The 26,868-nt window shown below is 36.0% G+C and overlaps 1 protein-coding gene across 3 annotated transcripts in view; it reads right to left on the bottom strand.

Moving 5' to 3' along the window:
• STXBP6 (syntaxin binding protein 6) overlaps positions 1-26,868 on the bottom strand; it is a 121,946-nt gene that overhangs the window by 12,731 nt on the left and 82,347 nt on the right. For all 3 annotated transcript variants that reach the window (XM_055716900.1, XM_055716901.1, XM_055716902.1), the window contains 2 exons: positions 22,210-22,340; positions 20,265-20,430 (listed from right to left, as the gene is read on the bottom strand). In XM_055716900.1, coding sequence (XP_055572875.1) covers positions 20,265-20,430; positions 22,210-22,340 — 297 coding nt within the window. The remainder of the gene's footprint in view (positions 1-20,264; positions 20,431-22,209; positions 22,341-26,868) is intronic.

Consider the following 26,868-nt stretch of genomic DNA (forward strand, 5'->3'; position numbering starts at 1 on the left):
TAGTGATAAGACTCTACAGTGACTGATTCTTAAATGCAAGCATTCACTCTTTAATTACATATGCATTAATACAGCATTTATCTACGAACTTCTGAAAAGGAAATAAATGCAATTAGTTATGATAATTAAGAAGTTCCATCTATGACATAAAAACTTTTTTTTTCATTGAAAGAAAACAGGTATTTATAGTTCCCACTGAATTGCATAAAACCGGACCTGTGTCACTGAATAAACATTAAAAGCATAATGACAATCAGTTCAAGCTCATTTACAAGACCACCTCATCACAACACAATTATTCTATATGCCTACACATACTATTTACACTCAGATGTACTGGTGCCACTAAAAGTTCAACATAAGTTTGGAAACACTGATTGTAAACACAAAGAATGACTTCTTTCTCCTTCATTATTTTGTGTTTTGTTAACTGTCTGTGCACTCATCACTTAATCAAAATCATTGAACAATTAAAATATCAATACAAAATTATAGGACTCTAGGGAGAAGAGAAAGGTGCTGAACAATATAGAATGAACATATCCTTATGACAGAAGGAAGCATCACAGAGATGCTTTTTGTAAGCACGAAAGTGGTCTGAAGAAGGGAAGAGGCTACAGAGTATAGCACCATCTCTCTTTCCCAGTTACTTCAAAACACTTCCTGAAAATGCAGTTTAAATTGACAAAAGTCAAATACTAAAAAATGAAAAACATACACTAAGAGGGGAAGAGATTTTGGTTTCCTGACAAAGAATGGTGAAAGAGAACTTAAGACTGTATTTCTAATTATAGCTAGAAATTAAGATTACTTTCCAGTTTACTTCATCAGTTTACCTCATCACTCCTCAAAAATGGAGGTGACAAAGGCAGAATGTAACTTCAAGGGGGAATCTTTAAAAATAAATAATCTTTTTAATTAACGATGATCCTTTTGACTTTTGTAACAGACCAGATTTAAATTCTTTTAAGTTATAGCAGTTTTCTAACCCCTCATACCAATGATTATTAGATTCTATGTACACACATACAATTTGATTAAATTATAAATAAAGTTACAACACCTCTCCCTCCAGTTTGCTAATATTTTGATCTTGTGTTCGCAGGTTCCAAATCTTACCAGCAAGTCACCTAAGCATAGCAAATATGCTCAAGATAAATAGTAATTTCAGCTCAAGTACTTCTGTGATTTTTAAAGATAATACGTCTATTTTTAAATGAACTTCAGAAATATAATAAAGTTACATTTTTCCCTTAAAGAACCACAGTTAATTCCTTAGGTCTCTCTTAGCACCTCATCCTCTCATCCAGGCTGTTAAATGGCATGGACTTTGGTGCTGACTTAAAATGAGTACCAATAATAACTGGCTACCATTTGGACTTGGACCTGCTGACCATTACCCCTGATGTCCACCCACCTTGCTGTCCACCTATCTAGTTTGTGTTTCCCCAGCTTTACTATGATGATGCTAGAGGAGTCAGTGTTGAATGCCTTGTTGAAGTCAAGGAAAAGGACATCTGCTGCTCTCCTTTCATCCACCAAGCCAGTCACTTTATCACAGAAGACAAGCTGGTCGGGAACAATTTGCTTTTAACAAGTCTCTGGTGCCAGCTCTCCTTGCCCTCTGTGTGTCTAGAAAAACTTTTCACAAGGATTTGCCCAATAGTCTCAGAAAGGTAAAAAATGTATTTCAACTAGCAACTGAAGTTTTCATCACAGAATAATTACCTGGTTCAAAAAATTACTAAATAACAAAGCTTCTGTATGGATGCAAATAGAACTCAGACTCATGAAAACCTCATTTAACCTTCAGTCCTACACATAATATAGCTATTCATGCTAGATGTTGTCTTAGTTGTCAATCAAATTCCAGACTCAATAAAACTTAGGACAGTCATTTGCATGTCTCAACATAGAAGTGGTTTGGGATTTTTTAGGGGGGGGGGGGGGGATTTTTTATTTATTTTATTTAGGTTTTTTTGGTGGGGTTTTTTTTGTTATTTTGTTTTTGAATTGTCAATCATTTTTTATCTGCCTCCATCTTGGTTTTGCTAAAAGGTTTTTAAAAACACCTACCCATAACCACTGCACAACAAAGATCCACAGTATTTCCTTGATACTAAACTCATTTACTACTTCTTTAAAAAGAGTTAATAGTCTAGAGAAAAAAATAAATCAAATCTACCAGTACAGCAGCTCATATCAGTCACAGTGAGACTTTTACCTAATGTCCTTTTCTGTCTGTGAGTGAAAGGCTAATATTTTAGCATTCTGTTTCTGGCAGGTTATCTCTCTGGCAGAGATAATGTTTGTTATCCTAAATCTGAAGGCACTGTGACTCAAACAGAAGGAAATTGAGGGGGATGAAACCCTCTAGTGTGGGTTGCTGCACAGGAATTTGTACTTGTTTCAGCTAATTATCTCCACCCGCAGTGCTGAGCAACATCTTGTGAGTACCCAGGCTCTGCAGTCTGCAATGAACACCCCTGATGTAAGGCTTCCCTAAACCTCCCCTAGATCTACTAGAGTACGAGCAGTTCCACTGCAAAACTTCTCTCCACATTCAAGTATGAGACCTTGATTATGTGGGGATTTGCCCCACAGGAACACTGAAGTGTTTCTGAGCAAAGCAGAAAATGGGTGATTCCTACAGCATTACTTCGGACTCACAACAGCTAGAACAAGTAACAGAAGGTCTCAATCCCAAGTTACAGTTACTATTGTTTGCCAACAGTAACACAACTTATGCCCGTATTATTATTTAATTTTACTTCCACTTTATCCAATCTAGTTACAGGTAGGAGCTGTACTGAAGCCAGCTGTTTTGGTCTCCTTCAGAGAACCATACTTTAACCTACTTAAATGCTGTAAACCTTCCCTTTAGGATGTGTATTCCTCTTCCCAAAAGCATTGGAACTGGTAATTTTGTTTGGCAAATAATGAATTAAGGTGATCACTGCTATCAAAGACAAAATAGTAGGCTAAGTAGATTGTGGTCTGATCTGTTTTCAATGTTCATTACATTCCAAGAAAACTCCTGAAGATGCTGTTTAACAAGATTTGATGGACGTTTAAGAAAATTACAAAAATCAACAGATGTTTTCAAAAAAGTCTTAGAGTAAGGTAAATATATAGTGATACTTATCTAATATATTTTCCAAGCCTCCAACTATTTGTAGCTTTGGGGATCTTATGAGACAAAGTATCTTCGCATGTATCATCTTGACTGAATTCTTTTCATAAACTTCTCTATGAAAAGAGGTGATGCGACTTTTAGCTGGCCAAATGATATTACCTCCAAACACACCAAATAAACAGCGATCATCCAGATGCATGTAACTCTCCTATTTCAACATAACCCAACTAGAACCACACAAACAAGAAAATCAAGTAGTACGAAACACAGCAGACCGTTAACAGATCAAAACCTGAAAGCTGCACACAAACAGAATGACTTCTGCAGACCACAAGGAATAAAATTTAATTAAATGGAGAAGATGAGGTCTTAAAAAAACAAAACAAAAAATCCCACCAACTTAACTTAAAAGTTCAAAAGTTCAATATTTTTATTGCTAACAAGCAAGGTGTATCCGCATCTCTCAATGTGGACTGCAAAATATTAGATTTAGAAAGAGCTGTGTTACAAAAAACCAACCCTTTTCACAGTTCTGTAAGGGACTATAAAAATCCCTTCCACAGACAGTTGAGTAGGATAAGCTTTCTTGCCACAGTTGGAAGAAAATGAAAGTATTATCACTGATGCTAGTACCCTGTTATTTTAAATAGTGACAGCAAACAACACAGGGGCCATTTAGAATAAAAAAAAAAAAATAATTGATGAGATCTCTTGACGATGAGAATACCTCTTGATCTACTGAGATTCTGTTCTGTTTTACTCAGTACTCCATAGCAATGGCATCAAGTAAATTACTGATACTTTTGAGTAGTTAAACTAATATAAATGCTTTTATATGCACAGATTATTTTTATTGACTGAAAAGATAAGTGTCCTTCCAGATACTAAAAGAAAGCTATTGCATAGATGATATGTGAAATAGTATGCTATCTAAAGCTTTACAAGTATTACTCTGTTGGGTCACCTAAGTAAGACCAGATTCAAAGGTGGAAAAAAAGGATCAAAGAAGATTTTCTCCACAGAAAATCTGGCAAAGACCAAAAACAGGAAGAAAAACTTTGCATATAAGGAGTGCTTCTTAAGAATGCCTGCACTAGGCATGAAGAGACTGTTCTGATCAAATTACTGACTCAAATTTCAAACAGTAAAATTAAAAAATAATTTAACATATCTTTGCTTCAATTTATTGTAGGCATCTGTCTCTTATCCTTACTTCGCTCAAAAAATTGTTAATCTGGGGTGAGGGGTACATGCAGATTATGCTGTTACTTTTACTACATTTATAGCAAGTATCTTCTTACAGGTAAATGCTGACAAATTAAAATCAGTATTAAATAACATTTAATGATGACAGTTAATATTAGGGCTCATATAATGATAAATAGTTACAGTCTAGATTATTAACTGAGTATATCAAATACAGGCCAAATACACAGAAATTCACACCTTTGGGGAAAAAACTTCCTATCTAAACATCCAAGCTGGAAAAGACTTTTTATGTAATAACTTCAAAAAAATTACAGGTCTAGAACCAGTAATTTTCTTAGGGATTATAAAATCAATAAAGTCTAAAAATCTTACTGAGCAGTGATATTTGCCCATTATTGACAATTACGAGTTAAAGGGGTGTACTCTGGAAAAGTACTGGATTCCTACAAGATCTCAAGCAATGCCACTATTATAGCCAACCTCTCAAGAAGCAGAATGTGCAATGAAAACGAAGAACAGCAGCTATGCATGACGACAAGCTTCTGTTTGAGAATGAGATGCCAAATTTAAACATTTATCTTAAATGCACTTCCACTGGGGCCACAAGTGGAGAGCTGTGAAAGTTGTGAATGCTAAAGAAGCTTGCAAGCTTTGCTGCTTTTTATCAGCTAACTGGTAAAGTAACTGGAAATGGAATAACATCCATGTGGATTTTTATTGATGTCATCCTACAAAAGAAAAGCATGGGGGTTTTAGTTGAAACCTTTCAGCCATCTATACCAGTAGGCAAAATCCTGTACTTCCTATGTTTCTTCATGACCACAAGCTGAAATATCCAATCAAGTTATATTCAAAATAAGAATATTTTTCTGTAAGGACTATTCAGAAAGAGGAAACATATTTCATATAGGACAAAAAGACAGTGACTACTATAAAAAAAATTATATTTAGTATGGAAAAAAAAATATCTATTTGAATAAAAGCCTGTGGTGGGTTGACCCTGGCTGGCAGGTAACCTCCAACCCAGATATCTGCTTACTCCCACCCAATGGGATGGGGGAAGAGAATCAGAAGAGCAAAAGCAAGAAAATTCATAGTTTAAGTAGTGAAGGAGCATGTGGGGGGGGCAGAGACAACACAAAACAGATGATGCAAATACAGTCACTCACCACCAGCTGCCCAAAGCCCAGCCGGTCCCTGAGCAATGGATACCTTGGGAAAAGTGCCCCCTGCTACCTGCCCAGTTGTTACTGCTGAGCATGCTGTTACATGGCATGGAGTATCCTTGGTCAGTTTGGGTCAGCTTCCCTGGCTGTGTCCCCTCCCCCAGCCTACTCACAGGGGGCTGGCAGAACAAGAAACCAAAAAAGGCCTTGACACTGTGTAAGCACTGCTCACCTATAACACTAGTGTGTTCTCAACACAGTTTTGGTCACAAATCTAAAATGCAGCACTATACTGGCTGCAATGAACAAAATGAGCTCCGTCCCAGCCTAAACCAACACAACGCCTAATTAATCTTTTTCCTGTCAAGACAATCTAAAGGGTTCTGAAAACTCTGTGTTTACCGCAAACTCAATCTGTGTATTTACAAAAAGGTCATTTAAGTAACAAATTCAAAAAATCACCAACTTCTTTTACCACATAGGCTGAAATAAGGTTGTAGTTCATGAGTGAGAATGAAGAAGACTGAGTGAGAACTGGTCAAGGTGAGGATGGAGTCAGTCAAGAGCAATGGTTTGAATGCATCAAACGAAAACACAGTGTCTGGCTTGAGACTCACCGGCGGTGCAAGAGCAGCTGCCCTCAGGTAGAACATGGTCTTTTAACCCAGGAGCTATGCATTTAAGGGTAATCTTTTAGCAACATCCCAGTCAGCCAGGACTGGTATGACAATGTCTATGTCTGCATGTTTTCTCTGCTAATTGCGCACGTTTCTCCCACCTGTTTCAATCAACCATTTTCAATAATAAAAATCAGCTTGAATGTAGCCTTTATATGTTCAGTTACTCTTGCAGAGAGCACTCTGCAAAAGCCACTTCCTTCTCCACTCTCCCAATTATACTTAGCTACTGAAAACAACACTTCAGAAAGAAGAAAGTGACTACAGAAGCTCCAGTTCTTTACCTGGCATTTGTTCAGATGACATTTCAACTGCCTAGGAAAGGGATTTTTTTTCGCAAGGAAAAAGGGAAAAAGGAATTTGCAAGCTTCTCTAATCTGAAAGTTTCCCCTAGGCTGTCAAGACTCAAGTGACTCCCACATATTAGTCACATTCAGCAATCTGGATAATTTAGCAATTCGCTAATTCAGCAGTTAGGAGAAAGAATTATGTCATAAAAAGAAACCCAACAGTTGTTCATTACTGTGACAAAGCACTGAAGACATGAAAGCAAATCTCCTTCTCCACTGAAATTGTCATGGAAGCTGTTCTCGAGGAACAACTGTGTCCAGAATGACCCACCAGAAATGCCACAACAGTAATAAAGGACTAAGGCAACTCTATAGTTCCCTTATAGTAATAAAGGACTAAGTAGGTATTTCAAAACCAAAATATTTAGGCTGATAAAGTTCCAGCTGATGATGGCACTTCACACTTCCATAAGCTGCCTCTCCTTACTAAGTGTATTTGTTCAGTTAAAACCATCATTACCAGAGAGTCACAGTTCCTAGACTACCATTAGCCCAAGGCTTTCCATCACTGCTGTGACCTAACAGATGATCATAAAGGGTGACAGGACAAATGGAAGGTGTTCTCGTCTTTCATCCCTCTCACCTCCCTGCCAAGTGACAGTTAACACATCCTTTCACGTGTATCGGTGCTGTATTGACAGCCTCCTTCAGGAGCTCTTTTGAATAAAAGAGGAAACTACTGCTAAAGAGAAGAAAACAGATAAAAGGTTTCTGACCTCTCTTAAACAGCTATGCAAAAGCCTTATTAAACAGCCTAAGTTATTAAGTAAAAGATTACAGTAACCATATTTCTGTGACTGTAACCCTGTAAGACAATTCCCTCTTACAACTTAATGAATTCCCATATCAAAGGAATGGAATGCTCTCTAGATAATTTAAATATTTAAATTATCAGCCAAAAAGGATGACTAAGTGATGTGAAAGACAGAACAGTGATAGAAAGTACTTTCTTTACTGGATTCATTAATTTAATTTAATTTTGAAATACTTGAACTTGAACTTAAATCTGAACATCAATTTCTCAACTTATCTTTCAAGGAAAATATACTTCACAGCTTAAATTTGAGCCTTAAAATTTAGAAGTCTCCTAGCTCAGCCTAGACAGGAGGATTTGTTTACTTTCAAAGAAGGTGAAAGTCCATGGAAAACACTTCTGTAGGTCTTTGCACCTGAATCTGCAAAGTTTATGACCTTTCAAAGAACCATTAGTTACCAAAGTCTGGTAGCTGAGTGGTACATATTCTGCACTTAATTTAGCTTTTACCAATCATGCAACATTAAGAATCACTGTACTCTCAAGCCACAGATCAATGTTCCATCTTTGCAAAAATCTGATTCCACCCAGGAAAGTAACACAGGTTTCAGAATAAGAAGTGATCTGAAATTAAGACTGATTACACTAGTTTCCCTTGTTTTGATGTGGGGTAGGCAATTTCTTCTGACACAAATGAATCTTTCAATACCCATTAATGCCAAGTGGCCAAGAAGGGCTATGAATAGAAAAATGCAGGAAAATATTGCATATTATTTTCAAGCAGAAAGACTTTTAGATTAAAAAAATCCATCTAATTTCACATTTTGTCCAAAGCACATAAGACAGAAAAAAACAAACCAAACCAGAGGATTACTCTTTAACCCTTTAGAAATTTCTTAAAATGACCCCATACTTCTCAGTCTTCCTGATTTGCAACACCTGAAAAAAAGCCTGTAACATTAATTCTAGTAATTTGGAATATTCTATACTTTAAAAACATTTTCTAATATAACCCATTGGTTAATTCATTGCTTTTGAATCAGTTATTTACATCTGCATACCATTTCTCTTAACATATCTGTAACCTGGTACTTTTAAGGCCAAAACAAGCCAAGTTTAACATATCTCAGTTCTCACATGAGGAAACAGCATATTTTCTTCCTGCTACTAGTTAAGTAATACCTATAGCCTGAGAGTTAAACAGATGCTTTCAAGTTATTTCTAACAATAACAAAACAATAACTTGTGAATCATAATGTTGTAGTTTTAAAAAGGTACAAAGGTCCTACTGATGATAAAGAATGTAGGAGGCAAAATGATAGGCTTAACTGTTCAGCTGTCAGTCTAGAGCATAATATCCCACTCCTTGTTTTAGCCCTGGGTTTAACCTAGTTACTGAAAAGAAAGACAAAAAAGAAAGCTACATACTCCTTCTGGATTGACTGACTGAATGAAGAATGTGTCTAGATTTCAGATTCCTGCAATGACTGCCAACTACGTAGCCATTCCATGCCCAGACTACTAGCTAATCCAGGGTCTTGCAAGTAATATTGTCACAGCTGCACAAGCTCAGAAGAGGCTACAAAGTCTACCTGAGGACCTGAGTAAACACTCTGATTTCAAGACTGTTATAACTAGACTACTGACAGTACTCTACTAACCAGTATAATTAGGCTCAAGTTGTATGCATGGGCTTTTTTATCACTGCTTTGTAGATATGTTCTAAATGAGACATTGATGGAATAAAGTTTCTTCACTTTTGCAAACCTATCAAGCATGAACTATGCAAAACAATCGCAGTATCCAGATGCTCAAAAGCTAAATAACTTAAAGCTGAAGTGCACAGTGAATGAAGAAGAGTCTGCTATGGTTCCTGAAGGGGGATAAAGGAAGTCTGAAAGATACTACTGACTTTAATTTGGCAGGAGCAGAAGGATATGATACTAAAAACCTGTCCAGGTCAGGATAGCAATGACTTTTCTAACTGCAAGCTTAAATGAACACTTGAGAGAACCTTACCTTCTGTACTTTCCTGTCCAAATCCATAACTGCCTTTAATGAATCAGTTCAGCACTAGCCCTTTAGAGGGGGGAAAGAGGGGAGAAGGAAAGAGGAGAAAGAGTATTGTTTATATAGGTGTGCAAACTGAGGATGTGTACTGGTAAGCAGAAACAGCAACCAGCCAAGGTACTATTATATTTTGTCAATTATAAATAAAAGCAAAGAGAGGAAAAAATAATTTAATGTTTCATCTTGTTAGTGGAGAGAGAACAGAAAATATTACATAGATCCATCAACTATGTATTACTTCAATAAAGAAAAATTTCTAACAATGTCTTTACAGAATTTGTTTGTAGCCTGATAGCAGCACAGGATCTACCACAATCAGCTAGTATAACTGGTCTTTCAGTAGCCTGGGTCAGCTTCTAACCTTCAGTAATGGGAAAGGTAAGTGCTTTTAGTGATTGTTATTTCAGAATTGATTCCACCTCTGGGAATCAAAACAGTGGCATCCATACCAAGACTCTTCTCTCAAAATGTTCTACAGCTGCACAGATGTAATGCAATGCATTATAGTCTACAGTGAGTGAAGGTGACGATCCAATCTGTTTTGCATTTTATGAGTGAATTTAAATACTGTGAAGAGAAAGACAGAAAATCAATAAATTATGTACTTAGAAAACTACCATCATGCCACAGCAGGCATTCTGAAACAATCCTTTTGTAACTAATTCTGAACAGCCAAAAAGCCAGCTTTGGTCTAAGACATCATCAAGACTACATACAGTGTTCTATTTCTTAATGTTTTATATTAAACAATAATGCTAATTCATTAAAAGGAATCATAAAAAATATGTCATTGCAACAAAATATTATGGGTTTTTTTTAAAATAGCTTGAGTAGCCTGAAAGACATTATCCTATTTATCTGCTACCTAGATTAATAGTCTATGACTTTGTATTTTAAATTTACCCATTCCAGGTTAGAAATCTAAACAGTTTAGAAACCTGGGTTAGGAGGAAATTTTCATATATAAGTTCATTTGGAGAATAGGTGAAAGATGCTAGACACCCAGTAACTAGCTTTTTATTCTAAGCCAAAGAAGAACAGGGACTGGTACTCTATTCAAATTTGGACAATGGATATATATAATTAAGCTAGGATGGAATGGCTGTTAAAAACAGGGGGTGGAAAACAGAATCAGACAGAACTAGAATGGGCTGTTTTGTTCAACAGCATTGCCATCAGACTTTTAAAAAAACCCAACTCTTATGTACACAGAATTGAAATAGAGGAAAGAGATGTAACCATAGAGGAACATTGTTCAGCAATAAAATACTTAATATTTCTTTGTTGTAGATCATGTTTTGCTGGACACAAAATTAACTATGTATTAACAAATAAAGAAGCTATTTTAGTTTTTTTATTCCTTTATTCCTCTAGTCAGCCTCCTGAATCTGGAAGTTCTACTCCAGGTGACCTGGAAAAGATTGTTCTATTACTATGTGGAACAAAGGGATCACGTTCCAACATCTCAGCTGCCGAATAACTTTTTTTTTATCCTCCTTCCCCTCAATTCCCAGGAAGTCTAGAGATACAGAATGTAGTTTAACTGGCGTCATTTGCCTCATCTTCACATAGTTTTAATATGGACTTCTTCAGCATTGAAATATTATTTTCCAATTCATTTTTTGGAAGCCCTGAAACTGGGAAGGTCAGCCATTTTCAAAGGTAGTTTGAACTACAAGAACTTAAGTCAGAGGGAAAAGAATCCCGATTTTTTTTCCCCCAAATACCAGGTTTACAAGAAGGCAAAAACCAAACAAGAAAACAATACCCCTCCCCCAACACACAAACAAATGAACAACAAAATACGCAGCTGATATACCACAGATATTACAAATTAAAATGCAGCTATCAAATTAACATTGCATCTGAAAAATCAGAAAGAAAAAAATAAATGTTAATAAATAGAGGACTATCCAAACAAGGTCTTCTATGCATTCTTATGTCAATATGGGAACTGCGAAAGATGAAGATGCTAAAATCCTTCAGAAAAGAAATGACCTATGCTACCAAATTAGAGAGAGCCATTGCTGTGAAACCATACAATGAGGATATATATACACTGAACTGTTCCTATCTGTATCAACACAAGTACAGCAGACTGAAAACGTAAACACAATGAATTCCTGCTAATTATGGAGGACTACACTGTACTAAATTTAGAATTATTTTTAGAATGGAAACAATGCTGGACAACAAGTACCCTATTTACCTCATTCAGATATATGGTAATGTCATTGCCTCCCATATTTGAAAGGGACTGTTTCTGGAAAATATGGCATACGGGATTTTAACCAGAATATCAAGAAGTGATTCTAGAGACAGATCAGGTCCTATTCTTTCTGATGGAAATTGGCATCAAAATTCAAAAAGATAAAAAGATACTCTGAAAAAAAAAAAGTATCAATTCTTAAGCACCAGATGGTTCTGAGCAAGGCATTTCAAATGAGATAGTGGCTGGTTTACAAAAAAGATGAGGTCAAATGGTTAGAGGATTGTCATTTTAAGAAAAACTTATTTAATGCTTCATTTGAGTTTTCTTGTCTCAAGAAACCTAAGAATTTATGCAAAATTCATTGTCAAGGACTTAAGAGGCTCACAAATATTAAGAAATGGATTTGGATTCACCCAAAAATGAGTCCCATAAAGGTATATTGAGTAGTTTATGTTCAGTTCTTACCATCAGTGCACCTCTTGCATTCACTTTCCAGAATAGGAAAAATGGCTGCATTAAATGAAGTAACAATGAACTAAAGAAGCAATATAAGAAATACTGGGTTGCAGGAACAGAAAAGGAAGATTTTTTGAAACAGCTGAGCATTCAGGTGGCGCAGTTTTCCCTTTTAAAGATTTCATGCAGCCACCAACAAAGCTGCTGTTTTTCTTTTAATAAATAACAACAGAAGCAACTCTTTTCCGTTTCTAATAGTTTTGAAGTCACTATGAACACAGACAATATCCTTTCCATACAGCTAGATAAAAGAAAAAAAAAAATTGTTACAGATGGAGAAACTGGCTGGTCTCGCATGGTTACACACAAAGGAGACCAGAAGCCAGCTTTCACTGATCAGTAAATGCGCAGCAGCATCAAAACAGAACCCAGCATCCAGCTCATTTTAAGCAAGTACTGATGAATTCTAAAATGCAAAAACATACACAGAAAAAACCAAACATGTTTCATCTACAAAAAATATATCTATATAATTATAAATATACTATGTATAAGTCAGACTTGTACTTTCAAAATCCATTGAAAACACTAAACTAATGAAACTATGCAAGGTGAAACAGTGAAAGACCTCAGTAAAACAAATCAGGGTCAAACTTCCAGTGAATAGCTTTGCCACTATTATCACAAATTACATTAAAGATGAATTCCACTTCTGGCGTAAAAAGCATCTCAAAGAAGGCCCTGAGGTGGGCTTATAGGACTGACAAACTGAGTATGTAATAACTCAGGTGGGCTAAGACCAATCAATCAATAAAGAAGAAAAACATTTAACTTTTCCTCAGCTTACTTATCAGCTATTTTCTTTAAGGAAGCACAGCAAATATTAGCTACCTGCAGCGAGCATTTTGAAGATGTTGCAAACTTATTATCTTCAACGTCATCATTAGTTTATGAGTCTAGGCAGTTGCATTCCATCTGAAATGTAGTAACTTTCTCTATAACTGGAAGATGTGATTTCTAGTCTTCACTGCAATGCAACACAGGACTCGCCAGCTTTTTCTTCTCAAAGGTAGCACTGTGACACTGTGCTTTCTCCTGGAATCAGATTCATGGCATGACTGATGTGTGCAGAAACTAACTTCTCTAGAAAGTTTATTTTTACAGGCTGTTCACTTTCTTCCACTAAAGCACTTTTTCAAGCAGAACTCCAATGCACCAAAACTGACAGTGCAGTAACTTGCAAACCATAACAAACAATACATTCAGTTTAAACACAATTTCCTATGAAGATATTTACCAAAGCACAGACAGTGAAACAAAATACACACAAGCATATGGCTCAAAGGTGCTGGAAGGCACTACATATAGGATAGCAGTTCAGTAGAACTATATTATAAACCAATTGTATTTTATTTATAGGGGAGAGAAGTAAATAGAACTGCCACGGTGGATCAGACTAGTGGTCTGTCGAGCTGTATGCATTACCGTCTTCTCAGGGATGTAATACTGCAATAGGCAAACTGGAGTAACTATACAAGTTGTCTCCCAAGCCTCAGTAATTACTAGTTTGCTTGATGATCAGAACAAGAGAATAATAGATTACTTCCAATCCCTGCTTATTAAAAAAAGTCATGATTATATTTGTATCTTTTGATAGCTAATCTTTTAAATATTTTTTACATAGGCAGCACATTAAAGCAAGGATTTTCCATAAACTAAGTGTTCTTATTTTCTTTCTAGCTTTGATCTTTTTGTCTTGGTCTGGTTTTAGTGATAATAAATGTTCCACTAAAAAGAAAAGATATTATCTACCATTTTTCAAGCCAATTACATTTACACACTTCGATTTCTTCTAGTGTTCAACATCACCATATAGTTTTGACATCCCTGCCTTCCTGCCTCCAAAATATACTACTGACGTTTAAACTTCAGTCAAAATTACAGAAATCAGAAATTAATAATCAAAGTCTGGAGAATACATAGCACAAAGATTAAGAGCCAAATTGCCAGGTCACAGATGTCTTTCAAAAAACCTTTATCTTCCCTATTTCAAGTGTACTTCTCTTGTTGATGTTTTTAAATCCTGGCATTGATGCAAGGATGGGATGTTATTGCATATTGCAGATTGGCTATAAGTTAAGGAAATACCCAATTAGGATCAATTTTGTATTACCACAACCTCTACCCTCTTCCAAACTGAGAAATGTATTCAAACTTGAGAACTTTAAACACTACACTTGATACATTTATAAAAATCAATACTAATCAAAGTTAGTAATATTTTCAATACTAATATTTATACTTAAAGTGTAACCAATCAGGAACCTTCAAAATCTGCAATTACTATGTATAGTGCAGAACTCAATTCTGGCTCTGCAAAGAACAAAATCTTATAATTTGATATAAAAAAATTCCCCATTTTTCTGACAAACATTAATGTTCTGCATCTTTAAGATAACATCTCACTTAGACCTTCATTCTTTGGAAACGGGAAAAAAAAAATATTGCTTAATTTTTTCTATATTATCTTGTCTCAGAGTTACACAGATCAAAAAGGGAACAACCTTTCTAACAAATGTCCCTTCTCATTTTATGTACCCCTACAAATTTTACAAGAACATAATGTAATTTTTTTGCCCAAGATTCTCGTTTTAGAAAATTAGAGTTCTGATTAAATGCAGTATTTCTGTGGAACAAGCACTCAACTATTCCTATCCATTCTGATCTCAACACTGCTTTTATGCTTAAGACAACTAAAATCCACTGAGTTAAATAAAAAAAGGAAAGCAGAGTTAATCTTGACATGAATATGCAGGGCATAAAAGCAAGCACATGAAGTGGTCTTTGGCAGCAGAAAATATATTTTTTTTGTGTTTCTGTTTCTAGACTGACATGGCCTTTTTTTTCTCTAAAGCAAACAAATGAGTATTTGGTATAAATTGGCAAGAAATGTCTTAATCAAATACCAAAAAAATTTGTTGTCTGTACATGAACACTGCTAAGATTCATCTGATCGGTAATTTCAAAACAGCAAACCACTGCCAAAATAACATGGAGATACTTTTTTTTTTTTTTTTGGTCAAATTCATTTGCATCAGAATTAATTTACAAGTGAAAGTCTGCAAGAATAATATGTTCATTTACACACTTTTTTCAATGGCTATCAAGTAAGAATTGAAACCAACAACTACTTGACAGGAGAGAGGGGAGCAACCATCTGTCTTCCCATCCTAATTCCTAATGGGAAGTTTTCATTCACCTCCTTTAGTCAGTCATTAATATTTTACAGTATGGTAAACACCACTATATGCTTACCAGGTCTCAAATGTAATAAGCTGAGTCAATGTGTATGAAAAGTGTATGAAAAAAGAAGTACTCATTACTATTCTCACACTGGCAATATATTCTTGGAGGACAAAAATAATGATCCATTAATAACTCCTGCCAGCTGTTGCAAAGAAAAGGTTATAGAGGCAAAGATGCCATTACTTTGTGCTTCTAAGAATATTTTAATTATTTCAGCAGAATGACTGTTAAAACCATATGTTAAAGCATATAAATAGGACAAAGCTTAAAAAACAACAAAAAAATAACAAGATCATCTTCCTTCAAACTGAGGTCTTACTCTTTTCCAAGGATTATGCATTTCTAATATGTATCTAAAGGTGGCAGCAACTGTTTGTTCTTATAGGCCCAGAACTGATCTTTGAAGAACTTAAAATGCTGTATCACAGCATTCTACCCAGAAGAGTCAAATTAATCCTCAGTGTCAGCCTAACGTTATGACAAGAACCAGGTTGTTCTAATAAACATAACCTGTAGATGACAAAATTTCTGCACACCACTCATCTCCAACTTTGTTTTTTACATCAGTGACATAAAAGCAGTATGACCCGATTCACTTGGCCACTGAACAACAATTAACATAACACAAACCCACTCCAAATTAGACATATTCAAATACCAGAACTCGTATGTTAGAAGGACACAAAAGTGGAAAATATTTCCTACCTCAGACTAAAAATCCTCTACCCCTAAATGCCTGCCTTTTCTTTCCTCTCAAAATAACATTCAGAATGCATGTAAGCTATGGGGAGTGCTCTAAGTTGTAAAGAAAAGACAGACCTGAAATATTTATTACAAGATACCAGTGGGAAGAATCTTACTACGGTCTCCCTAAATTTTAATTTGTTCTTTGTTCTCATAATTAGCACCCACACCTTTAATCAGTTCTCATTATGGCTGTAATGCTAATCAAGCTACAGAAAACAGTCTACCTATTCAGCTCTACAGACTATATGCTTACATGATACTCAAATGAAAATAAAGCAAAAAATGGTGTGGGTCAAGAAGAAGCAGGGGCAGGGCTCTGGACCATAGGGGGAAGTGTGTGTGGCAGGGAGAAGGTGAAGGAGGATGGCAATGAAGAGGGTCTGCATTCCACAGGAACACCCATATTTATTTACAGCTAAGCTCCTAAGCACTTCCTGCAGAAACAGGAGCAGCATGAATTTCACTTTCTTCACTCTTACCCCTTGGGAAGGAATGAGGCTCAATAAGACAAGTAAGCTTGTAAACAAGCCCTTCAAGTTCTTTTACCTTCAGTTCCACTTAGGAAGAAGTATTCTTTGGTGGCATTATTTTATTTTTGAAAATATGCATTAGCTACAAGATACGCATGACATACATGATGTACATCATCACATACGTAAGTATGTGACTGTATGCATACATATATTCTAGTAATCTATTTAAAAAAATAATTGTAGGGTATTCGAAGTTAAACTAACATTTAAAAATAATATTACTTTTAACACAACCCAGAAAGTTCAAAATAATATAACTTAAAACATGAATGCTACCTTGGTAGAGCAGATGGAGTGACATGGTCCATTTGAAATTTGACTGCACTAGGGTTTAAGGATGATTTGAATACACCACTTTGGTTAATGAGCAAAACACCCCAACAAAACAGTAAAACAAAAAACCCAAGCTGCAAATTCTGAACCAAATTTAATTAATTTCAAGCTATATCCTCATGTATGTGTTCTTTGGTTTGCTCAGCTACAGTAGGACCTTAATTTTTCCAGTCAGGATGAATTTGAGATTGACACCATATTTCACTGTATTTGCCACAGCGCCCCCCTCTGATACTTCAGGTTTCAGACTAAACTGGATTTTACCCACAGCAGGCCCGCCCTGGGCTTCTAATGAGGGCCAGCAGGACTGCGGGTGTCTCCCCAGTGTCCGCGCCTGCTAACCACCAGCTGGCAGAACAGCTTCTACAGTCCATGAATGGTGCTGCTTCTGGCCAATTACTGACTCCTTTTGCCTCAAAATAACAGACTAACCAACATAAGCCAGTGACTGAACTAACTTCACCGTATCACGTATTACCAAGGAGACCTGCCTTTAATTGAGGGCAACAAGAAGCTGGAGGGCTTTTTATAAGGGCATGTAGTGACAGGTCAAGGGGCAATGGCTTTAAACTGAAAGAGGGTAGATTTAGATTAGATATTAGGAAAAATTGTTTTCTGTGAGCATGATGAGGCTATGGCACAGGTTGCCCAGAGCAGCTGTAGATGCCCCATCCCTGGCAGTGTTCCAGGCCAGGTTGGATGTGGCTCTGAGCAACCTGGTCTGGTGGAAGCCTGTGGCAGGGGTGGTTGGAAACAGATGTTCTTTAAGCCCCCTTTCAACTCAAACCACTCTGTGATTCTATGACATTTCAAAGCTTTTATGACAGTTGTTGGAAGAAGCACGGGTCCACTAGATAAACACATTTAAAATAATGCAAAAGCTTTTGAAGATGACTGAAGGATTAGTGAAACGTGTTCCCCCGTATACTAGACTATTAGGAAAAATGCTAAACAATACTGCAGAAAAAATTTACATAGTTCTGAAAAATTTAGTTTGAAAGGCTAATGTAACCTATTTTTTCATACTTAATTATCTATATTATTAAGACATACCAGCATGAGCGCTAGAACAATGCTTTGTGAATTGAATAAGAATTTAACTGCATGAACACACCAATAAATCTTGCAATTACAGTGTAGCGGCAGAAAACTTAGCATTGCATTAAGAATACCAATCTGAATATGCAAAGGAACAGCAGACATTTAAACAGACTACTGCACCTTACATATTACAAGGCAATTACCAATAATATGTCTGCATTGCCTTTTATAATTATTGATACTGGTTATTTGCTAAATGAGGACTTTTTTTTATTATTTTTGGTAGACTTGCTTAGTGAGGCTGCAACACAGAAGGTCACTGGAATTTTGGGTGAACTATTACTTAGTTTACAGCTAGTATAGTTTCTGTCAATTTAGACTTATCCACAGGGGGTCCGTAAACCAGCGTGAGGAAAAAGTTGACAGTGTGAAGAACAGCAGAAGCATTGCATTCATGAGGAGATTTATTAGTCCTTGGCCCTGTACCACATCACTGAGGCCATGTCTGTGCACAGTCAGAATGACAGGCAAGGAATATGGAAATAGGCACCATCTGGTACCTGAGGTTGGCTGAATAGGCCAATCTTAGTACAAAAGTTGTAACGCAGAGGATGCAGGTATGCTTCATGGGACATGGTAGAGTCTAGTGTGTGTTAAAAAAACAATAGCAGAAGTCAAGCAGAACTTAAAGAACCTCACTGGCAATTCCTTCCCCCCCCCCCACTGTGATGATGCTCATTTAGGGTAAATACTTGGGTCAGTTGAATCAGGAACTCAATTCTGGACAACTCAAACTTATGCAAATAAAATAGTTTCAGAGGCTGAAACGTACGGTGGTTTATTAATACTGACTTATTAGCAAGAATGACAGAAGTGAGAATCATTAGCAAAGAAATAACAAAAGGGCTTGATATGAGATTTCTTCCATATGAAATGCAAAAAATAGTAGAGGATATCTTCTCCTATCAGTGCAGAAACCGCTCCCTCACCACATCAAAAAGAAAACAGAAGGCATCTGGAAAAGGAAAGGGAAAAGTGGAAAGTGAAAAAACAAAGAGGAAGTTTACAAGAAATTTTATGCTTTTTTTTTTAGTATGAGCAGACACTAAAAGAAAAGTATGATTGATGAACAGTTCTGACTTGTAACCACAAAGTTAGTGGTAACCTCAGTATCAGTAGCTAAAATGTAAGCACCAAGCTAGAGATTATTTTCCCCTTCCTCAAGTTTACCTTTGGTGTTTTAGAGGAAAAAGATGCAAGACAAAGTAACAGCCAGAAAAAAAAGAACATATAAAGGTGGCTGCACAAAATGTAGTTCTGTCAATAGCATACAGAAACATATTCTAGATGTATGAGAGGTGAATTACCAGAAAGAAATGAATAAGGCTCTCCATATTTATAGTTGATGTTTATTAGGGGGAAGAAATAACAACTAAACAAAACCCCTAGTCAGCTTGTACTTCTCTTCTAGAGACTGGAGTCTCACTGAGAAAGAGAAAACTAATCTTTTTTTTTTTTAGCTGTGAAGAACAAGGGAGATGTAAGAGTTTCTAAAAGTTTTCTGGTTTAGAGCAAACAAAAAGACTACATTTTCAGAAATTTCAGTCTAAGGGAGCAGATAAACTAGTTTATTTTCCTTAACAATACTTCATGAAACATGTGAAATTCCTCCACAAAAAGACAGTTTTTGTGGCTGTGAAAGTGGATGATAAACGCTAGTTTCACATGTTGACCACACTTTTTTTGACCTAACTGGATGGTTTTTAGTCTATCCTGGAAATTCACCTTGAGATACATGACTTACAAAAACGTAACAAAGCTTTGAACTAACAGATTTCTGTAAAGGTCAAAGTAAATTCCAAAAAAACCATTGAAGTTTACTAATAGGCACTTTTTCAGACGTGAGGAAATGGTAATATAAAACAGGCTCTCAGCAGGAAATATTTCATGCCACTCAAACTTTTCTAGATGGATAAAAGTAGAGATACAAATCAAAATCAAGGTTGCTAAGGAGGAGAATGACTTCTTAGTAGGTGGGTAGGGGATGCTGCCTCTAGAACAGAAGACTAGGGAAGCAAAGATAGTGGAAGAACGTGAAGTGGCGCTTGATGGAGAAATGCTGAAGCCTAGAAGTTTATTACTGTGAAATCAACATATTAAACCCCATGATTTCAAGAAGTAATTAGGCTGCCAGCTCATTTGAATACAGAATAACTCATGTACAAATCATCTCACGTCCAACTGCACAAAGTACTCCACCTTCGATTGACTTACCTCCCATAATTTTAGACTGGCAGTTGATAAATTCTGGCTTCTTGTCTGTAAGGTATCGTTGGCAAGTGTGATGTAGAACCTGAAAGAATGTGCATTTTTCTGAAGCTGTGCTTGCTACCCATTGGTCAAAAGCATTTTCAAATAGTAAATCAAATTCTGGGGAATCCTAGAAGGAAAAAAAAAACCACACTACTATTACCGCACGTTTATAAATGATTGGAGAAAGATACAGAGCTATTATTTTCAGAAAGATATGTTGGAAAAAGCAGAATGTCCATGCAACCCAAGACTATCCTGGGATTATTTTCCTTTGCACATTTTTAGATGGAAAAAAAACCAACCACCAAAAAAACCAAACCAAGCAGGAGGTTTTTTTCTTGCAGGTATTTTTAATGAGGAATATTCAGCTATGACAAAAATTCCTGAAAACAAAAATACTTAAGATCAAAAAATTAAAAGTTGGAATCTCATAAGAAATCATTGCTATCTACAGATACATATTTACTTGTGTCTTCTACAAGTGGCAAGGATTTGCACCTCTCAGCACAAAATCTACTTTCACATTATATTATAGAAGATGCAGTTCTGCTCTCAATGCTCAACTGAAGAAAAAACCAAACAGCAAGTCCCAGTTATTGTAATGTATCATCATAAAGTTTTGCATGTCTCAGAGTAACATGAACAAAAGAGCATTCCCAGAACAAATAAACTCCCATCTGTATCCCATGCTTCAACTGGCAAAATGAATGGATTTTATGCATGTATTGCTAAGTATTTAGCAATATTTGCTAAACACCATTTTGTAATCTAGTAAATGCTTGTATGAATTGATACCACTAGGAATTCACATGAAGACAATTCTGAAAGGAACATATCTAAGCTTAAGAACTTCACAGGACTTTCAGTTGGAGAGTATCACCAGTATGTTATTTATATAGCTGCATAGCAGATGCTGGGAAAGGGCCTAAAGTTCATATCGCTTACCTATCTGTCATTGCTCTCATTTTCATTGTCCCTTTACCCAGAGAAAATATAATTCCATCCCTTGCATTTCAAAAGGCAAGTGTCAAAGGGCTTCTTTTTTGTACGAAAGACTGTAGTGGGTAGCAAGAGATTTTGGTGGACCATTATTAAGATGCTTAGGTGGCTGATCAGAGCATAGCTCTGAACAAACCAAGGGGGTTAGTCACATATTTTGCTGTAAAATGAACACAGTAAAACACTTTGTGATCACACAATATGAGCCACATTCCTACCTTCTAATTCTGCTGTTTTACTACTGAAGGTTTGTATTCATAAGCTTATTACATTTTAGTACGACTTTGCCTTGAGACAGCTCAAGGCAGGCTGTATATTCCACATTAAAGGAATAAATCCAGAACTGTTTAGGTGTGTGGGGGTGTTGCTTTTTTTTGTTTGTTTGTTTAAATCATCATTTACATGCCATTGGCAACTAAACCATACCACCATCCTTTGTAGAAAGATAAGAAATGCAGAAGGATCTGAGGATTGTCCTAGAAAAAAAATGCAAAGTTCATAATATTTCAGAAACTCAAACCTCAGTAACCTCTCCTGTCCTTGCTTCCACTTGCTGCTCTATCTTATAACACAGCTGCATGCCAAAATGGACCCCAAGAGGCTTATAGCTGAAGACAAGGCAAACAAGGCTCTTGTTTTTCTCCTTACAAAGGAGGGAGAGTAGGAAAAAAAGTAGGGGAAGACAGGAAGAAAAAACCCCACATGACTACAAGCTTTGGCCTCCTCCATCTCTCCTATTAAAAATCTATTTGACATATTCCATTGAGTTATTTCTTTTTTGAGAATCTGCACTTAAACCTGTATCTTATTTTTCCAGATGCCTTTTGAATAGTAAAAGAATGCCCGATTCCCAAATCAATTACAAAAATAAGCTCAATTTTAATTTTCTAGAGCTGTTCAGACTCACCCGATTAGGGTCTATACCGTTGACCTGGCGAAGCTGCTCCAGCATCCACTGCGTTCTCCTGACAAAAGACGTAGAGCCTTCAAATTGCTTCACTTTTGTAATAGATGCTTGCGCTGGTTTCTTGTTTGTCACTGAACATATAAAAGAAGAAAAACATATAACTGAAACAGGCTTAATGTTTCAGGAATGTGCTGTTTAGTTTACTGTAGCAGTAGCTGCTTTGCTGGTGTATTTTATACAATGTTCCACTAAGTCACTGTCACTGACATACATGTCACCGATTCCAACAGTAGAACACATTAGTCTTCCTGGATAACGTACTGAAATGCACATTTCTTATTGTCAGAATGATGGTACGATGCCAAATAAGCATTATACAACTTAAAATTAAGATATATTTTAGCCATTATCAGCTTAAGTTGCCAACACTGTGTAAAAAACAGAACTAAAACAAAGGTCTTTCCAACTGCATTTTTACACTTACCTTACTGTTCTCTTTTTCCCATGCTAATTAGCTGAGGTTTCTCATTCCCAGCCTCTTACTCATTTCTTCTTATCATTTTAGACAAGACAAAAAAACCACACACCCCATCTCCATGTAAGTATAAGTCCACTTATGTACCTTTTATTAATTAAAAACAAACAAAAAACCAAACACGAAACTAAAAACCCCAAACTGTTACTTTAGACTGACTTTCATGTTGGTGATTGATTGAAAAAAATACAGGTTTCTCCGGTCTTCTCTCAACATGTCACATGTAGATCACATTTGTATAACCACCAGCATCTATGACATTCAATTCCCAATTTCTAGTTTCCAGCCAACAGACTTAAGTATATGCACTTACCGCACTAAGAAAGTAAACGCACTAAATGAGACAACAGTATGAAAAATATAAAAATTAAGGAATTAAAGTTTGCTCGGTGCCTCCCCCCAAAAATACTAGGTACCACAAAGAAAGATCATAAATCTTTGATGATTTTACTTGTTATAAACAAAATATATGTTAAAACCCACAAACTAAGATATGCAAGACTGCTCTGCTTTTCAAAGTAAACCCTCAATATAAACCACTCCAATTAGTGTACCCTTAACTCAGCATCAGATTTTCAAAGAGTACTTAAACATTAAAGCTAACTTTTCACCAGCAGGAAAACTGGCTTCCTGTATTAGACTCTTTCTCTAAACAAACAGATTTTCTTTTCATCAGTATAACTTTTAACCTCCATTAAAGTTCTGTAAGCAGTTTTAGACACTTTCTATTGTACTTTGCATTTCATTTATCTGCTGCTGTATGTTGTCACTCCCAAACACATTTCCACTTTGTGCGAAGAAATATTTTGTAGAATTCATTGTACTGCACTATCTACCAAAGCTAGTACAGTATTTATTTCTCTCCTTGAACTTTTTATTTCCAAAAATCCTTCTATCTATATGGTCCTCCAGAAAGAGTATTCCTGGAAAAGACACTTTCCTCTGCTTTTAGATACTGGCAATTAAAGGCAGCTTTTAAAATAATCAAGACTTGAATAATAAGATTGCTTATTTTTGTGCACGCCCTTTATCTTTACCCAAATAATTAGGAAAACTAACAGGCTTCTCATTCTGAAGATACATGCTGCATGCACTTCTGCCCTCAGGGGCACAGTTATACAAGATAATGGTGGAACATATAATTCCGTAAAGTTAAAAAGTCAATATTGATAATTCTGATCCTAAGAAACACTTAGGATCAAAATTTACCAATGCACAGACCACTGTCTTGATGATAAATGTACTTTGGGATAGATCAGCCAGTGCAGATTAATATGAAAAGTTCTTTTCACTGTCTCAGATTTACACTTTATCAGTTCAGTGTGTGTCTGTGCACATGGAAGTCCAAGTGCCCTTAGAAGAACCTAATCTGATAAACAAAAAATTCATTTCCAAGGAAATTTTAGTAGGTAAAAAAATAAAATTAAAAAATCATTCCACATGGCAGATATTTGTTTTTAAAAGTTACTTTGGAACAGAAAGCATAGTTGGACTCAATATATTGACCAGACTATGGATAAGTACATAATAAACATATTGCCAGAAGTCTCTTAATCAGCAGCTGATGCACTGAGAAGCAAATTGGACAGTATGTGATTCAGAATCGCATGTCAAATAGTACAGAACAGAGAAAATCAATGTAGTATCAGAAAGGCAGCAGCAAAATAATATTAGAACAACTACTGAAATGCAATGACTAGGTATTACTAAGAAGTGAGAATATATAAGAGATTCATTGATTGCTCAATGGCCTATGCACCCAAGCCTAACGATAAGCAGAAGTGTCAGTCATCCTATCTATGCTTTTTCATATATATATATATATATATATATATATATATACACACACACACACTTATATTCTACAGAAGAGATTATAAGGTTCTTGGGTATCTCAGCTATCTTAGGTAGAAATTCAGTCCCAAGTTAGCTGACGAGATCCTCTTAGAAAACACGCTGGTCTCCCTTTAGGTCTCACACTCATAATTACTGCACACAGCCAAACAGACCAAACTGTATTTCACCTTTTAAATCTTGGTATTGCAGGAAAAAGCTAGCATTTCTAGAACATTCAAAACCAACCAGCTACCCACAAACCCACCAAAGATGCTTTAGAACCTTCAGTTCAGTCCATGACAGCTTGACAGTCATTACAACTCTGCGAAACCCGTTGGCAGCTGGGAATACCATCCTCACTAGCTGCTCATTATGTTGCTTTACAAACTAGAGCACTTCCACAAAAGCCACTGAGTGGGTGTTACCTTGCAAACATGTACAAAGTCTTCTCTTAAACCTGAAAAAAACTGGAAGCAATCGCATGCTCCAAGCCACATTCCCTCTCTGACAACGCTGACAACAAATGCATTCGCTAAAATCTTCCACAATCATAATATATCATAATAAAATAAAAGACAATATTTAAGTTATACTTCAATTTTACTCGGATTTTTTTGTTTGCTTTGCTTCTTTTATTGTTTAACAGAACTTAACATTATGTTTTCAAAATATGAAGCTGTAGCAGTGTGGACAAAGCACACTTACTTGGAACCTGTAAGTAGATGGTAGGTGATAGGTCCATATGGTATTTCTGTGTGTCATGAGATGCAAATAAATAACCTTTTTTGGTTTTGGTTTTGGTTTTTTTTTTAAAGAACATAGTTATTGGTAAAGTAAGAAAGAATATGTGAGAAGTCAGCTACAGCAATTTATGATGGAAGAGATTGTGAGGGCTTTTTCATATTTCTATTTGTTCTCCTGGGGTTTTTTTGTCTGTTTAGGGTTTGTTTTTAGTTTGCCTTTTTTTAAAAAAAAAACCACTATATTAACATACAATCAAAAGTCACCAAGTCAGAAACAGCACTCTGTCTTCTGTGATTGAAGACATTATTAACCATTCTGCATCATAAATAAAATTAAGTTTCAAAGAAGTTGTTAAAGCTTGAAAGGCACACATTTAAGTGAAATACTGTTTCAAAAGGAGATCAGAGAATACAAGGCTGAAATAGTCAGATCAGAATTAGCTTTAAAGAATGCTGTGACAGAGTCAAGGTGGTCACTGTTCTCATCATTTGGAATACATGGAAACAAAGATATTCATATTCCAGACTAGAATCCAGTACCACGTGAGTGTCTAGCATCTTAAGCAGCAGTTCAATACAGCTCTTCACACAGAAAGCTAAGGAAGACTGAATTCCCAGTCCAACTTCATCTCATCTGCAGTCCAGAATGTGTCGTCTTTACTTTTTCAGTCTCCTAAAGTATCTTTACTTGAATAGAAAAGATAGAAAAATGAAAAATGGCCAATTCCCTAAATATCTACCCCAAAACACCCGGCCTTGAGAAACTGTCTGAAAGCCCTAAACCACTGGACTATAATTTTTTATTTATGTTATCACATTTGAAATGCATATTTAAAAAACAGTGTCAGTCCCTGAAGTCTTGACTCTGTGTATCTGTATTTGTTTTGGATGTTCTTTAAATTTGGAACTGGTATTAAGTATTTAATAACTTAAACTCTAGGCAATTAGGAATCTTATGACAAATGGTTTGATTGCCTCACAAAATTTCTAGTCATATCACGTTATATTTCTAAGTATCGAATGACTGAAAGGAAGAAATTAAAAAATATGAAGTCTTGAAAGCAGGCAGTGACTGCTGCAACTGTTCACATTATAACAAACCCCTTTTTTATCTGGGCACTGTGCAGATTAATAAATTAAGCAGCCTTAACTTTCACTGCGGTTGTGTCACTAGCTCTTGAGGGAAAAAAAGTGTGGTAGTGCTAAGTAAGATCACTCAGAAAATTACTTTCATCTATGAAATTATTTCATTTGTGAAAGTGACAGACAGACACACTCCTGATTGGGCCTGCAGGAGTCTGCTGAAGGCATTGGCTATCTGTGTGGTTCAAAACTATTCATCACTTTAATGTTAGACCAGCATCGCTTATCTGTATGCCAAATCTTGTACAGTGGATACTCATCCCCCAACTCACAAATAACCAATGATGCCAAGTTTGTCAAACTGGCTGTTAATATTTAATGAAGGAAAAAATCTTTAGAATGCACTCAAGACAGCCTAAAGACTTTTTAAAAAAGGTATCTTTGATGAAGAAAAAGTTGAAC

This window comes from Falco cherrug, chromosome 7, assembly GCF_023634085.1.
Source record: "Falco cherrug isolate bFalChe1 chromosome 7, bFalChe1.pri, whole genome shotgun sequence".
Taxonomy (NCBI): Eukaryota; Metazoa; Chordata; class Aves; order Falconiformes; family Falconidae; genus Falco; species Falco cherrug.